This window comes from Nansenia antarctica, assembly GCF_963989245.1.
Source record: "Nansenia antarctica genome assembly, chromosome: 8".
Taxonomy (NCBI): domain Eukaryota; kingdom Metazoa; phylum Chordata; class Actinopteri; order Argentiniformes; family Microstomatidae; genus Nansenia; species Nansenia antarctica.
In genome coordinates this window covers 39,343,161-39,357,461 of record NC_137678.1, presented here as the reverse complement: position 1 = coordinate 39,357,461, position 14,301 = coordinate 39,343,161, and the positions used below count along the sequence as shown (strand labels likewise).

At 41.2% G+C, this 14,301-nt stretch overlaps 1 protein-coding gene across 1 annotated transcript; it reads left to right on the top strand.

Moving 5' to 3' along the window:
- Positions 1 to 393: 393 nt before the first annotated feature.
- On the top strand, positions 394 to 7,605 carry LOC308164188 (TBC1 domain family member 8B-like; the record flags this gene model as incomplete). The annotated part of the gene is made up of 13 exons (XM_080538332.1): positions 394 to 406; positions 783 to 997; positions 1,366 to 1,483; positions 1,793 to 2,078; positions 3,681 to 3,846; positions 3,948 to 4,046; positions 4,145 to 4,210; positions 4,545 to 4,785; positions 5,320 to 5,385; positions 5,666 to 5,758; positions 5,946 to 5,993; positions 6,112 to 6,209; positions 7,041 to 7,605. The coding sequence occupies 13 exons, from the start codon at positions 394 to 396 to the stop codon at positions 7,476 to 7,478; spliced, it is 1,947 nt and encodes a 648-aa protein (XP_080394458.1). The 3' UTR covers positions 7,479 to 7,605.
- Positions 7,606 to 14,301: the final 6,696 nt, after the last annotated feature.

The following is a 14,301-nucleotide window of genomic DNA, read 5'->3' as shown; positions in this document are numbered from 1 at the left end:
AATTAGCGTTTCTTAGTCAAAGAAAGAAATCTGCCGAGCTAATATTAGCATAGGATATTTACCCTCAGTAACGGACATGTTGCTCGCTTGGGAAGCAGTGGCACTCGTGCCTGTCAAAAACATGTAATTCCTGTAATTTTAGCCCATGTTGCCTCGAAAGATGTAACATATTGCTGGTGTTTCCACTCTTACTTGAAATTATAATTTTACAGATTTTACAATTAGCAATGTCCTTTTTGAAATTAAGCCATGTTTTATGAATGAATTATTGTATATGGGTGAATTAAAATTGCTAGAATGAATTACAGTGGAAATGTGTGGGATTTTGAATATAAGTTGATATGGCTAGCCAATCAAGTCAGGTGGCTGAATGGCTGCCATGCTCACCCGGTCATGGCTGCAGGTGGTCAGTCTAGCAGAGTCGGACGGGTCGAGGAGGAATAGATAACCTCGGAGGCGTACGATTCCGATGCATCAAACAATTTGGAACCGGTTCTCCATTCCCATCCCTAGTTGTGTATGGATCTTTCACGGTTCTTTAAGTCTCTGAACGACAGCAGAACGGATTGTGTTTGTGAAAGCTGTTTATTTAAAGATGACACCATGAGGGAATTACAATCAGTTGTGGGATCTGAACAGGTTGTATTAGATGACTTTAGATTCAACTTTATTGTCATTGCAGAGTACAAGTACCAGACAACGAAATGCAGTGGCATGATTTTGGCATTATTGTGGCATAGTTTGGTATTTGAACGTGGTGTGTGCTGTTTGGCCTTCTGCAGGTGCAGTAAATTACATGGCCACTCACCCAGGCTACTACACAGAGCTGGTGGAGCAGTCCCTGGGCACCAGCACCCTGGTCACAGACGAGATAGAGAGAGACCTGCACCGTTCCCTCCCCGAGTACCCGGCCTTCCAGAGTGACACGGGCATCTCCGCCCTCCGGCGAGTCCTCACCGCTTACGCCTACAGGAACCCCAAAATCGGCTACTGCCAGGTACGAGGCTGGTCGTGACGTTAGAATTATAAGGTTCTATCTCCATTTTTGTCAAAATTGAGTTTTTTTACATAATCTGATCCATTAGGTGTTTATTAATGCCTGTTTGGTGTTATTTTTTAAATGTTGACATGTTTGAGTTAGTAATTCATAAAATACAAAGGTTCCATCTCACAATGGAATGTAAAAACGTTGACGCTCAATATCTCTGAACTACCCTAAACGGAGATAGAACCTTATAATTCTAAACTCACGTGGTGTTAAACCCCTTATATTAACCCCCCTCTGTCTATTAAAAAAAAAAAAACTCCAAACATCCACAAAAAAAAGCCCATCCTTACCCGTCTCCTGACCTGTCTGTTGTGAAGGCCATGAACATCCTGACGTCGGTGCTGTTACTCTACGCCAAAGAGGAAGAGGCCTTCTGGCTGCTGGTGGCCGTGTGTGAGAGGATGTTGCCTGACTACTTCAACCGCAGGATCATCGGTGAGGGGTCGTGTCACACACGTTTGATTTTAAACCTCCTACTGTTTAGTAGCGAACACTGTGGGGACCCAGTTTGCTAGAACAAATAGTGTTGAGCAGAGCAAAAAAAGACCTTACTGTTTCTTATTGTGTACTGTTTCTTATTGTGTCTATTACAAAGTAAAGACGACCGACATTCCTCCAATTTGAAAATGTTTTACACACACACACACGTGTCAGTGTGTTGGCTGCAATTATGTTCCGACTGCCATTTGGGCCTTGTGTTGCTGGGAATGGCTGAGTGATAACCTGTGTCTTGTGTTTCCTCAGGTGCGCTGGTGGACCAGGCCGTGTTTGAGGAGCTGATCCGAGCGCAGCTCTCGCAGCTGACGGAACACATGACAGACCTGACCTTCTTCTCGTCTGTCTCTCTGTCCTGGTTCCTCACTCTGTTCATCAGCGTCTTGCCCATCGAGAGCGTCGTTAACGTGGTGGACTGTTTCTTCTACGACGGCATCAAGGCCATCTTGCAGCTGGGGCTGGCGGTGCTGGACTATAACATCCAGGGCCTGATTAGCAGCCACGACGATGCCGAGGCAGTCACCATCCTCAACAGGTCAGTGTCAACAAGAGACCAGGTTCTGACGCCTAAATGACACATCCGCCCTTACCTCAGCGGCGTGTAGGGGTGTAACGGATCACCTGACTCACGGATCGGATCGTGTCGCGGTTTCTGAGTCACAGATTGGATCATTTTTCGGAATCAACAAAAAACATTTTTGTTTCTAAAACCTGCTTTTTCCTTGAATTCTGTAAAAACACCACTTTTATTGTGTGAAACAAAAAACATTCAAAAAACATTCAAGAAAAACTGGTCAAATATACATAACATATTCTACTGCATACTACATATACTACATATTCTCTGAAATACACATTCATCTTAAATTATAGTGCAGTAGGAGAGAGTGAATCACTGGGCTCTTTAAAGCAGACGAATAAACATGTTTTATGCCACTTTTAACTAAATAATAAAGTGAAACCTTCCCTTAAACATGGTATGACAAAAAATGGCTACATTATCAGAAGTTGTCGAGCTACCTTTTTCGTGCCTCCCGTCAACACACCAGGGTGATGTTGTGTCAAATGTGTGGCCATGCTTGACGTATTGCCTCTCTCATACGACTTTCTCGTTGCACAATTCCTACACACCGTAACTTTTTTATCGACCACCCTTCTTCCATCATTGTTATAATTGACAGAGAAGCCAAAGTGCTCCCATACATGGGATTTTAAATGACGAGGGAGGCCTTTCGAGTTCTTCTCCGCCGCCAACATTACTAGCACTCGCCATGATACACTTGTTGCTGTGGATTCCCATCTTCACGTGTAGTGAGTAAACAACAGATTTTTGTTTTTTTTTGTTTGCATTATCAACCTATCATTGCGCTTTACAGTAAATCTATCTTTTCATGGCAACTCTACATTGTGATTTACAAGAGAGATTAACTAATACTAATACTAACTAAACTAATATTATTACTTGGTTACATTTTGCAATTGAACCGCGGTACACATGCCTGCTGAACCGTGTGTGGGGGGGGGGGGATCCGTACGGATCAAGGATCAGCTGTGATCCGTTACACCCCTAGCGGCGTGTGTGCGTGGCGGAACTTTTACGGGCGCCATTGAGGTAAGGTAAGGTAGACGCAGCATGTGTCATTTAGCCCTGAGGGGATCAACTAAAGTCGCCGATTACAAATCACTCTTTATGGTTTCGGAAGCGAGATTCAAATAATCTCCTTCAGTTCCTTCTTTTAGGGGGTGTTCTCACTAGAACATTTTCTTCACTTGGAATCAGAGTTTAGGATCAAATTCGCTTTGCTCTGCGTTATTTGGAGCGGTGAGAACGCGCATTCGAAGTCGCTCCCGGAGCAAACAACCAACGCTTGCTCCGCTTGAAAAGGGTGGTTTTGCTCAGATTAGAAACGACGCACCCAGGCTGTCCATAGGAAAACAACAGCGCATGCGTGTTGATCTGGATAAGAGCGGGACGAATGGGCAATTTAAAAAATTTCGGACCAATCAACTACCACGTCTGTTGCTTCGATTGCGTATGCTACTTCATTTACATAAAGGGCTGTGAGAACGCAAATCAGATAAATAATTTATGCAACAATGTTGCAAACTCATCCACTTGCTCCGGGTCCTGATTCAGACTTTCATGTGAGAACCTTATTGTTTTCCCTGACTGGTTTTTTGACAGTGTGACCAACAAGGACAGTCCCCTCCCTCCCACGGTGCAGCAAGCGTCAGTGAGCAGCAGTGACAGGACGTCCCACCCCAAGGTGGACATCAGTGATCTCATCAGAGAGGCCTATGAGGTATGTTCCACCTAGGCTACCCATGAACCTCCTCTGGCGCTCATGGTGCTATGTTCAATGAGAGGCATACAGTAGTTTTATCTTGTGTCATTTTATTCCAGAAATACGGAGATATACGGTCAGAGGAAGTCGAGAGCATGCGGAAAAGAAACAAACTTTACGTCATCCAAACCTTGGAGGACACTACCAAGCAAAATGTTGTGAGTGTCACATTCCGTGAAAGTGAAAATTCCGTTTTTTTTTTCATTGCTTATTAATTATTATTGTATTTAGGATTAATGGAGACACTTTTTTCCAGCTTCGGGTGTCACAAGAAGTCAAGTTCAGTGCTTCCCAGCTCGACGGCCTTTACGCATTGTTCAAGGTGGGTGAAAACCGCTCAGTCCCTCTTTGAAGACATAATAAAACACCTCAGCTTTAATGTCCCCCCTTATGTGGACACATAACACTGACTGGCATGGAGATGGAAATGTGTTGAAAATAGACGATGCTCTATTAACCAATCACTGACTGAGATTGAAACTGTAAAAGTTCCTCTTCCAGAGTGAAAGCTTCTGAGGATCTGACACCGGTCGAATGAAGAACACCAAGATGTTTCCAGTTACCTAACATTTATTACCGTATAGCATAGGAAAATATATTCACATTGTTAACTGTCTGGGGGGATGGGAATTTCTTCAATTCTCCTCTGTTTCCAGAGGCAACATTTCCTCAGCTGCTATTGGACCATGAACAGTCCAGCCCTGCTGCACCACGACCCCAGCCTGGCCTATCTGGACCAGTACCAGCTGGGCTTCCAGCAGTTCAGCCTGCTGTTCTCCCTCCTGGAGCCCTGGTCCCTCTGCAGCAACAAGGACGCCCTCTCCCTCTGGGCCTTCCGTTTGATCGATGAGAACCAGGACGGCCTTGTCAACTTCAAGGAGTTCTGTTGTGCTCTGGGTAAGGTCACCTGAACGCCTGTTCTTTTTTTTTTTTTTATTTGTTTTTCAGATTTTATCCCTTTTTCACCCAATTTGGTAGCCAATTTAACCCAACTTAGCATCCAATTATCCCCTGCCTATTGCATAGGATCCGCCGCACGACCCCGTGGCCGGCAGTCCCAGAGGAGGGCGCCAGGCAGACTAGGCTGACTGGCTCCTCGAGCCCAGTACCGTTATTCCGGCACCCAGGGGGCGGTGTTGCGCGACGGATCCTAGTCCAGAAATACTCCTATACCCCCCTCGGAAGCGGCCGGCCAATATCCCGCTTCCCGTGTGCCTCGGCCATATCTGGATCTGGCGAGCCGGGATACGAACCCCGGCCCCGGTGGGCAGCATGCACCTGAACGCCTGTTCTAACAAACCCCTCTCCCCTTGTCTGACCCTTACCCCCCCACCTCTGTGGTAAACTAGGTGTCACTAATCTAATCCTGGATCACCCTCAGGCAACCTTTCTCTCTATTTTCCCCCACTCATTGTGTTTTTCTTCCCATAGACATTGTGTACAGTGGCAGTTTCACAGATAAGCTGAAATTCCTGTTTAAGCTTCATCTTCCACCAGGTGAGTCAATTAGATGAGTTACTTCTCCGTCAACCTTGTTTACGTGTCATTCCTGGTCTATGATGCCTTGTAATCTGTGTTGACGCTTTGGTAAATATTTCCTTGGAAAAAGCTAATTTACTTCACCCTCTCAAGACTTTCCGCTAAACTAACTTCTAATCTCCACTATACAGTATATTTCATCCTGCCCTTCTATATTTTCTCTCAGAACAGTTGGCTTTGGTCTGTGTTAGCTGTCTGTCCTATAATACTGCATGCTCTCACTGAGGATTGCTTCTAGCGTTCACAGGTAGTCCTTCCCACTCAAAGGGCCAAAGACTTCCCCACTTTATTCCAATGACAGAAGACTCCTCCCACTTCAGTCGACTGACTGGTCAGCTTGCTCTGCTGTATTCCTTCTCCTCTCTTAACAATTTCACATTTTGGGCCTAACTCCTTTCATTGTGCTTGTTTTGATCTTTTTTTAACAACATCTTATCATTTGTCTGCATTTTGAACGATATGAAGTCGTATGGTTACTTTGAGGCAATTTAAAAGCAAAAAAAAATCTTCCTTTGCAGTGTCCGATCTACCAGAGGACGGTGTGATAAGAAAAAGCCCTGAAAGAGGTGACGCTTCTCTTTGACTATGCTCTTTGACTATGCTCTTTGAATTTTGCTTGAAACCAAATTCCCTTACACATTGTACACACACCATACTCGTGTCTGAACAGAACATTTTCCATAGGCAGAGGAAAAGTGGACCTGCAGGCCTACCTGAAGCAATGGCAAGACGAGATACTGAAGAAAGAGGAGAGCATCAAGGATTTACCCAGAATTAACCAGGTAAAAAAAAACAGTGTCCAGGGTAGTATCTATTATAAAGGTACACTCATGAACTTATAGTATCACTGTCACCATAACTATTCTTCTATTGCTAATCATTGGAAGATCCATCTGTATGCTCCTTATGTTTTGCTTTAATTTAGATTTTTTTGTTTTAGTTTTGTCTGTTCTGTTATTTTGCTTGTCATGTCTTCTGTGGTTCATAGGTCCTGTTGTTACTGTAGTTTTTGTCTATTTTATTTCATTCTTATTTTTGATTTTTTTTAAACAATATTTTATTAGAAGGAAGTACACAGTACAGCACTTATGGGTACACAAATAAGGAATGAAGGTCCTTCTATTTTTTCTTTTTCCCTATGTATCCACCCACCCATCAACCAAACACATATTGCCAATAGAAAATTAATAATAAAATAAAATAAATATATATGTGGTGTGTTAGTTTTATATATTATATATATTATATACATATAATAATAAAATAATAATAATTAAAAAATAATAATCTTGTTTTTTTTGTTTTGTTGAATGTGTTGTCTAATTGTCTTGTTATTGTATTGTTGTTGCATAGGACCCCCTCGAAAACGGGGGCTATTCCTAATAAAGCGATTTCTTATACGTAATCAGTCAGATGCAGGCTTATCTCTTGAACTGATCAGCCTCTCAATACGAGATAATGAATTATAATGACTTAATTATAATGACTCAGATTTAATTCACTTGCCATGTATTGATTTTTAATCCAAATATGCCGTGATTTTACATTCTGACTGCACAAACACATCATCTTCCAAATCTTACCATCCACCCGTCTCCCAATTGTGTCCTCAGGCTCAGTTCATCCAGTTCTCCAAGACTCTCTACAACTTGTTCCACGGTGACCCTGAGGAGGAGTCTCAGTACCGTGCGGTGGTCCGTGTGACCAGTCTCCTCCTGAGGATGGAGGAAGTAGGGCGGAGGCTCCAGGAGGCGGAGCCCAGCAGCCCTCAGGAGCTCACCAGCCCTGCACAGACTGCTTCAGATGGGCTTCTGGCTGATGGGAACGCCTCTACCACCCCAGAGAATAGGTCAGACACCCCCGGCACCACCAGCACCCTGGAGGCAAGGTCTAAGTCACAGGAGGTGGAGTGGTCCTTCTCGTTTGAGCAGATCCTGGCGTCCCTGCTCAACGAGCCGGTCCTCGTGCGCTTCTTTGAGAAGCCTGTAGACATTCAGTCACGTCTGGACCATGCCAAGGGTGCCCAAGTGAAAGCCAAGGCAAACAAGTGAAGGATACACTGTAGGTCTAACCCTCTTTATCAAAGCCATTGATGTTCACTCTCTCCATCCTCTCTTGTGTTCTTTCACCTAGCCAGGTAAACAAGAACAGACTGTCAATCCCATTCACTGTCACCAACTGCAGAAATACACTTCTGGGAAGAAAAAAAAAATCGTTCACACAAGTAAAGCGGATAAATATGTTGTGTTCTGTAGGTTCATTCTAGCCTGGCTCCATATCTAGGGTGTCCTGTCTAAGTAACAGGACAATGAAGCATTTTGTCTTCTTTTGGCTCTCTACTCCAAAACTTTGGATTTGAAGATAGTTGACTTAATTAATTGGTTTAATTAATGGGAGAATTGGCTTGACTGGTATTTCTGGTAAGTCAGGTGTGTTCATCACATGATTTGTGCAAGCATAAGAGAGCTGTCAATGTCTAGTATTGATTCTAGGCTTTTCGTGACGTTAGAATTATAAGGTTCTATCTCAATTTTTGTCAAAATTTAGTTTTTTACATAATCTGATCCATTAGGTGTTTATTAATGTGGTGTTATTTTTTAAATGTTGAAATGTTTTTGGTTAGTAATTAATAAAATACAAAGGTTCCATCTCACAAAACAAAATGGAATGTAAAAACTTTGACGCTCAATATCTCTGAACTACCCTAAACGGAGATAGAACCTTATAATTCTAAGCTCACGTATTGGTGTTTGTGAACATGAGGACCAAAGCGGGGTCAATGAAAGTCTAGGAAGCCTTTAAAAAAGTACCTAAAAAGCTTGCAGAGGTCTGGGAAAAGGTCTTGTGGACAGATACTACCATGTACCAGAGTGATTGCAAGTGGAAAGATTGGGGGGGAAGGATCTGCCTGATTTACAGCATACCACCTCATCTTTGAAACATGGTAGAGGGGGTGTTAATGTTAGGGCATGCATAGCTGCCACTACAACTGGCTAACTTGTCTTCATTTATGATGTAACTGCTGATGGCAGAATATATTCTGAAGTGTACAGAAACATCTTGTCTGCTCAAGCACAAGCAAATGCCTCCAAATTCATTGGATTGGGCGTCATCATACAGTAAGACAATGACCCCATACATACTGCCATGGCAACGAGAGTTTTTCAGGGCCAAAAAGTGTAAACAACTCAAGATCACCAGAGAAGATGCAGTTATTGCATGCAAAGGATTTTCAACCAAATACTAAACTTGAGTGCTTGATTTGGACATTTCATCAATACAGTATATTTATTTTTGTAAACGTTCTTTTTTGGTGGGGCAGTTCCACTAAGATTTGTTTCTGTTTTTATTGGATTGAGACAGAGAAAGACAGGAAGTAAGGAGGAGAGGGTATGTCAGCAGGCCAAATTCTAACCCATGCGGACATTGGCATATGTGTGCATTGTAGGCAGTGGTGCTAGACCTCTGGACCACCCCAGGCTGTGACATTTGATCATCTGTCCCATCACTTTTAGGTCCCCTGAAATAGGGGAACTATACATAAACGGTATTGTCATTCTGAATGGTGAAACAAATATGTACACTATGATTAAAGAAAAGCTGAGAATCTTTACTTTGACTTTAACCTCAGTCAATCCAAACGTTTGGAGTGGACAGTCAAGAGAAGAAAAATACTTCATTGTCCCATTACTTACGCCGGCCACTGTATATGAGTTATAGCCAACTCCTCTGTTGTCATACCAACGATAGTCATAGGAGTTGGCTAAAGCAGTCTACACACCAGGAGCCAGGCGAGGTTCTTAGACCCAGGTCTCAGACCTGTCCTTTGCACACCAGCGAACCTGATCAAGCGTTTTGCTTTTGATGAGTGATTTTTCTCATGCAGCCTTAAATCTCTCAGCTAATCTCTCAGAAACACCAGCTTTTTTCACTTTAGGACGACTGGCAATGTGGCAAGACATATGAAGGGAGCAGCAACACATTCCAGGGGAGTCACTTGAAGCCATAACACGGAGATCATTTTGAAACAGGAACATGTAAATTCCATGTATTGTATATGAGAGCTTTACTGTTCCTTGTCTGTAATTATGTAAGTATTCAAGAATAAAGAGATTAAAGATGTGTCCTATAGAGGCATCTTTGTTATTGTATGTTCAGGTTAACTTTATGATGAAGGGTTAAGGCCAAATCTCTGGTGATTTATTTCTGAATGGGGCTTATGAAAATACAATAGGAACTTACTTGCTAAATGCCCAAAACACAGTTGACTGTCACCATTCTACTTTTCTGTTAGTACATTTCTTGAATGTTTGCCTTCGCTTGAATTCTCAAATGCAATTGTCTTGTTTGAGAGTATTGTGTGTGAGAGAGTAAGAGCATTGTCATTGCCAAGTCATGTCACTTTCAGGGCACAAAAAAACAAACGTGAGCCACTCACAGTAGCCACTGCTTTCAAAGGAAGACATAGTAATGCAATATTTCAATTATTTTATCATTCTTTTTTACAGTCTTAAAAGGAAAGTAGGTGTGTGTGATAGACTTTAAACATGCCTGATGGTCGCTCTCTTTTGTTTGATATTGCATCATTTGCTTAAGTTGCAAAGTTGAAGGGATTAAAGATGTTTAAGGGATTTTAGTAAATAAAACATGTTATATTCATCATAATCATCATATCTTATCAAATGAAAATCTTGATATATTTGATTATAGTATAGATTTATGAGACTGCAGATGAAAACTATTTGACAGAGTATAACATCTAGTGGATACCCTGTTACACATTCCTTTCTATGTTTTTATTTTTATTTTTATTCTTTTTTAATCTTTTTAAAATGCTAATGCATGACAGTGCATGGGAATGAACAAATGACGACAACAAATCATTCCAAATGCAAAACATTAGCTGGTTCTGAATGTCCTACTTTGTTTCTTAGATGTAGTGGACTGTAAAACTGGGCATTTTAGTCAGCATTTTTTTTTTTTGAAACCCTGCTACAACCTCCTCTGTGTAGTAAGGATATTTCTACTTTAAATACAGTGATAAATGTTTATTTTCCAAATGATTGTGTCAAGACAATGAGAGCTGGATGAGCATTTCTTTTATATGGTCTGTACTTTCGTTGTTTGGTACCTGTACTGTAGCAATGACAATAAAGACCATTCATTCATTCATTCATTCATTCATTGAGTGTTCTTCCTCAGTGCCATCTGTGAGTAAAATCAACCTTGCAGTTGTAGTATAGTGAATAAACCCCACCTCTCACTCTTGATTAAATACTTGGCTAAGTAAATAAATACCTCTTAAATATCTTGTTATAATAGCTGCTAAGATTTTAGAAATATTTGCTTGACAGCACAATAACGTAAACAATATATAAATACTTTGCCGTTCTGTTGTCAGTAAAATCGATATCATAGGATGATGCTTAAGTGTTGGTAGTTAATTCTGTAGATAATTGCAGCACTGGTCGTCCTTGAGTATACATTTGGAAGGAGTTGGAATTCACCTGTAAACAAGTCCGCCCTTTCCATAATTTTTAGGCATGCTCATGTTACAGCAGCAACTTAAAACAATTATAGCAGAGTGCATCGTCTTAACAAAAGTGGTAGTGTCAAAATCAGCTAAAGCAGGTGTTGGGTGATTGTTGTCTACCGAAACCCTCAGATGTTCACTCGAGGGGACCATTCATGCAAGAAACATGGCCTATAGGCCTTATTAGTAAGGCAATAGACATGTGGAGTCAGGTGGCTATGGAATAGCTGCAACCCCATAGGATAATGGTATATATTATCAGTGAAATATTGCTGTATTAGACATTACTTTTACCATAAAAGAGAGAAAAACATCACGCTTTTTAATTTCATAGCACAAATGTATTTATGCCAATCCAAGTAAAATTTAAATTTGTTCAATGTAATAATGTAATGGTCCCCATTTCAATAACCACAGCAAATGTAAATGCTTTCATTTGGTATGGTATGATGACTACAATACAATGTATGTGCTGCCTGGTTTATGTATTGTTGTTTTTCTGGAGAGGTGCGTTGGAATACTGTTTTCCAAGATTTGTTTGATCTGCCTGTGCCTACCACAAGTGACACTTTATGTGAATGTCAGAGAAATAAAAATGTTACCATGAAATCAAATAATCTAAACCTGTCTATATCTTGGCGTCATTTCATATGTTATGTTACTTATTTGAATGAGGTTTAGTTGAGTGAGTGGAGCAGTCTGTCAGTTGCCGCTTCTGCAGTCGACAGCGTGGCTGTGATTGGCTTATTCGACTGTTTCCTCGCGATAGCCATACATGTAGGCTGTGTTCGTAAATTTGCTCTGAGAGCGCCGGAGCGCACACTCGGTTCAACGTGATAAAGGGACCATATCCTTCTATGAGGAGAGGCTCACCTGGCACTCCTGTCCTGAGGATGAGTCACAGTAGCACCCCATCACCTGACAAATGTCACATTGAGGCTAAACCTTCTCCGCGACCACCATCTTGTCTTGTTGAGAGTTCGCTGGCCGTGTTTTCTTTCTCAATTCCTTGCTCAGGATTGCCTCATAATCCATAACCTCCTTTCTTGTTTTGTCTCCTTCCATTGTTATATATAAATATATTTCAATTTGAATTAATATACCCCATCACCTGACAAGTGGCCCTGTTCCTGCCTCCGGACTGTTCTAAGGCACTAAAATATGTTTTTCTTTCAAAGAGCTGTTCAATAAAGGTTTATATGCTTCATTTTACCCTCTCTGTCTGGTCTCTTGTGTGTTTTCACTATGAAAGTGACATGGACCCTGACCTCTCTAGTTACATTGGTGACTACATACTGCAACGCTTCTTTTGCCACCTTTCATATGAAGGAAGACTTTCTGCTGATCAGTGCCAACAGTCAACAAGTCGATTACCTGTTGGCTCAGGAGTCCCATGTCAGGAAAGGAGCATGACATAATAAAGTGCCCTCTGTTTGTCTTTGGAAAGTTTGTCTAAAAAGTACATGTTGGTCTGATCATGGCCTACTCTAGCAATTTAGGTTTTAGCAAAAGTACGGAATGTCACCTTTTGATTTTACGGTATTTTACCATCAAAGGAAAGGGTCACTATTTGGCTTGACATTTGTTTTATATGCATCTCCCATGTTGATGACTGACCCCAGATTTTTGAGTGCTTACCTTTTATTTAGCTGTATCTAGTGAAGTGTGATCGCTCAATTCAGAGATGGAATGGGAGTAAATGGGGCACTTAGCTTCTTATTCCATTAAGCACCAAAATGTCCTTTTAGAAATTCCTTAGCTAATTTTGTAGTAACTACATGTCTTCTAGGGGCTTTAGGTATATTACCAAAGGATTCTTGCAAAGTAATATTTAAATCAAAGTATGTTATATGCCGTGCCTTTGGAAAGTATTCAGACGCCTTCACTTTTTACACATTTTGTTGTGTTATAGAGTCAATTTAAAATGGATTGAATTAAAAAATAATTTGCCATCAATCCACACACAATACCCCAGAAGGACACAGTGAAAACATGTTTTAAAATACAGAAATACCTCATGTACATAAGTGTTCAGACCCTTCGCTATGACGATCAACAAATATCTCTAAGTTGAATTGAGTCCATCTTAAAACAAAAAAAACAAAAAAAATCAATGTAATTAGTATTATTTATATTTATGTATATGATAAATATTTTAAAATAAACACGTTTTCCAAAAGAACTACGCGCACCATTAATCTCCTGTGAATGACAGTAGGCCTTTGACTGCCTGCAATTTACCACCAAGACACTATGGGGCGCAGTAGAATATTGTGCAACAGCAGAATATGATCGTTGAGAGCTTGCGAACGTGAAAACACGATTATTGAGAAGAAAACATTCAGTAGCTAGCTATCATGCCGCCCCAAAAAAGGCCACTGCTGCCGACCGAGGCGACAAGACTGGAAAGTTTCGGGTTTTCATCCAAGAAACCAAACTTGAATTCAGCTGCACCTGTTATGACACCTAACTGTTGAAATAGCAGAGCTCAAACAAAAGCAAGTGCTTCCGAAGAAAGTAGCAGAACTCACCTCCAGTATGTATAAGGAGACAGCTAGTTCGTTCAGGGCAGCCTATACTGTCGCTAAAGAAAGGATTATACAGTCGGTCCTACTCACTGATCCGATCATTCATGTGCCCAGATTGTAGAGCACATTGCACAAGAGATGAAAAACAAATTCATTTCTAATGTCAAATCACTTGATTCCCGTAGTAGCATAACATTAGATGAAAGCACAATTCATGGACGAGCATACATGATTATTTATGTCAGGTGCGATGTCACTGGAAATGGAGACGGGGACAATGTGTCATGCTTGTGTAGTACCCTCGAAAATAATAACCAATAATATGGTTATTATAACTATAACTATTAATTACAACATTTATTTTAATGCAAAGTTGCCAACTAATAATTATTTCTACAGCCAACTGTAAGGGGTTAAATTTAGATCAGGACTGAAGAGGGGAGTCAATGGCGTTGTATTTAGTAGGTCAGGTGGTAGTCTGCCCAGTGTCATCTAGGCCGCTCCCGCGCTGCCTTCAGAGCAAACTTGGGAAGAGAAGCTAGTCCTGTTAATATCCTGTGTTTTCCAGGTTTGTTACAACGTGAAAAGCACACAAATTAACTTTTAACTGTTATTATATTAATGTAGAATACATCAGAGATATGTTTTGAGTAGACTTGAGTGTTTAGAATCCGACTTTTGATTAACGTGAGAATTGTGCCCGTTGCCTTTCTGTATGTCCATTGCTAGCTAGCTGCTAGCCAGGCATCCAAACGGCACGTTATAATGCGGTCAAAACCGTCAGATGAAGTGATTTTCCTGAATACACTTGAC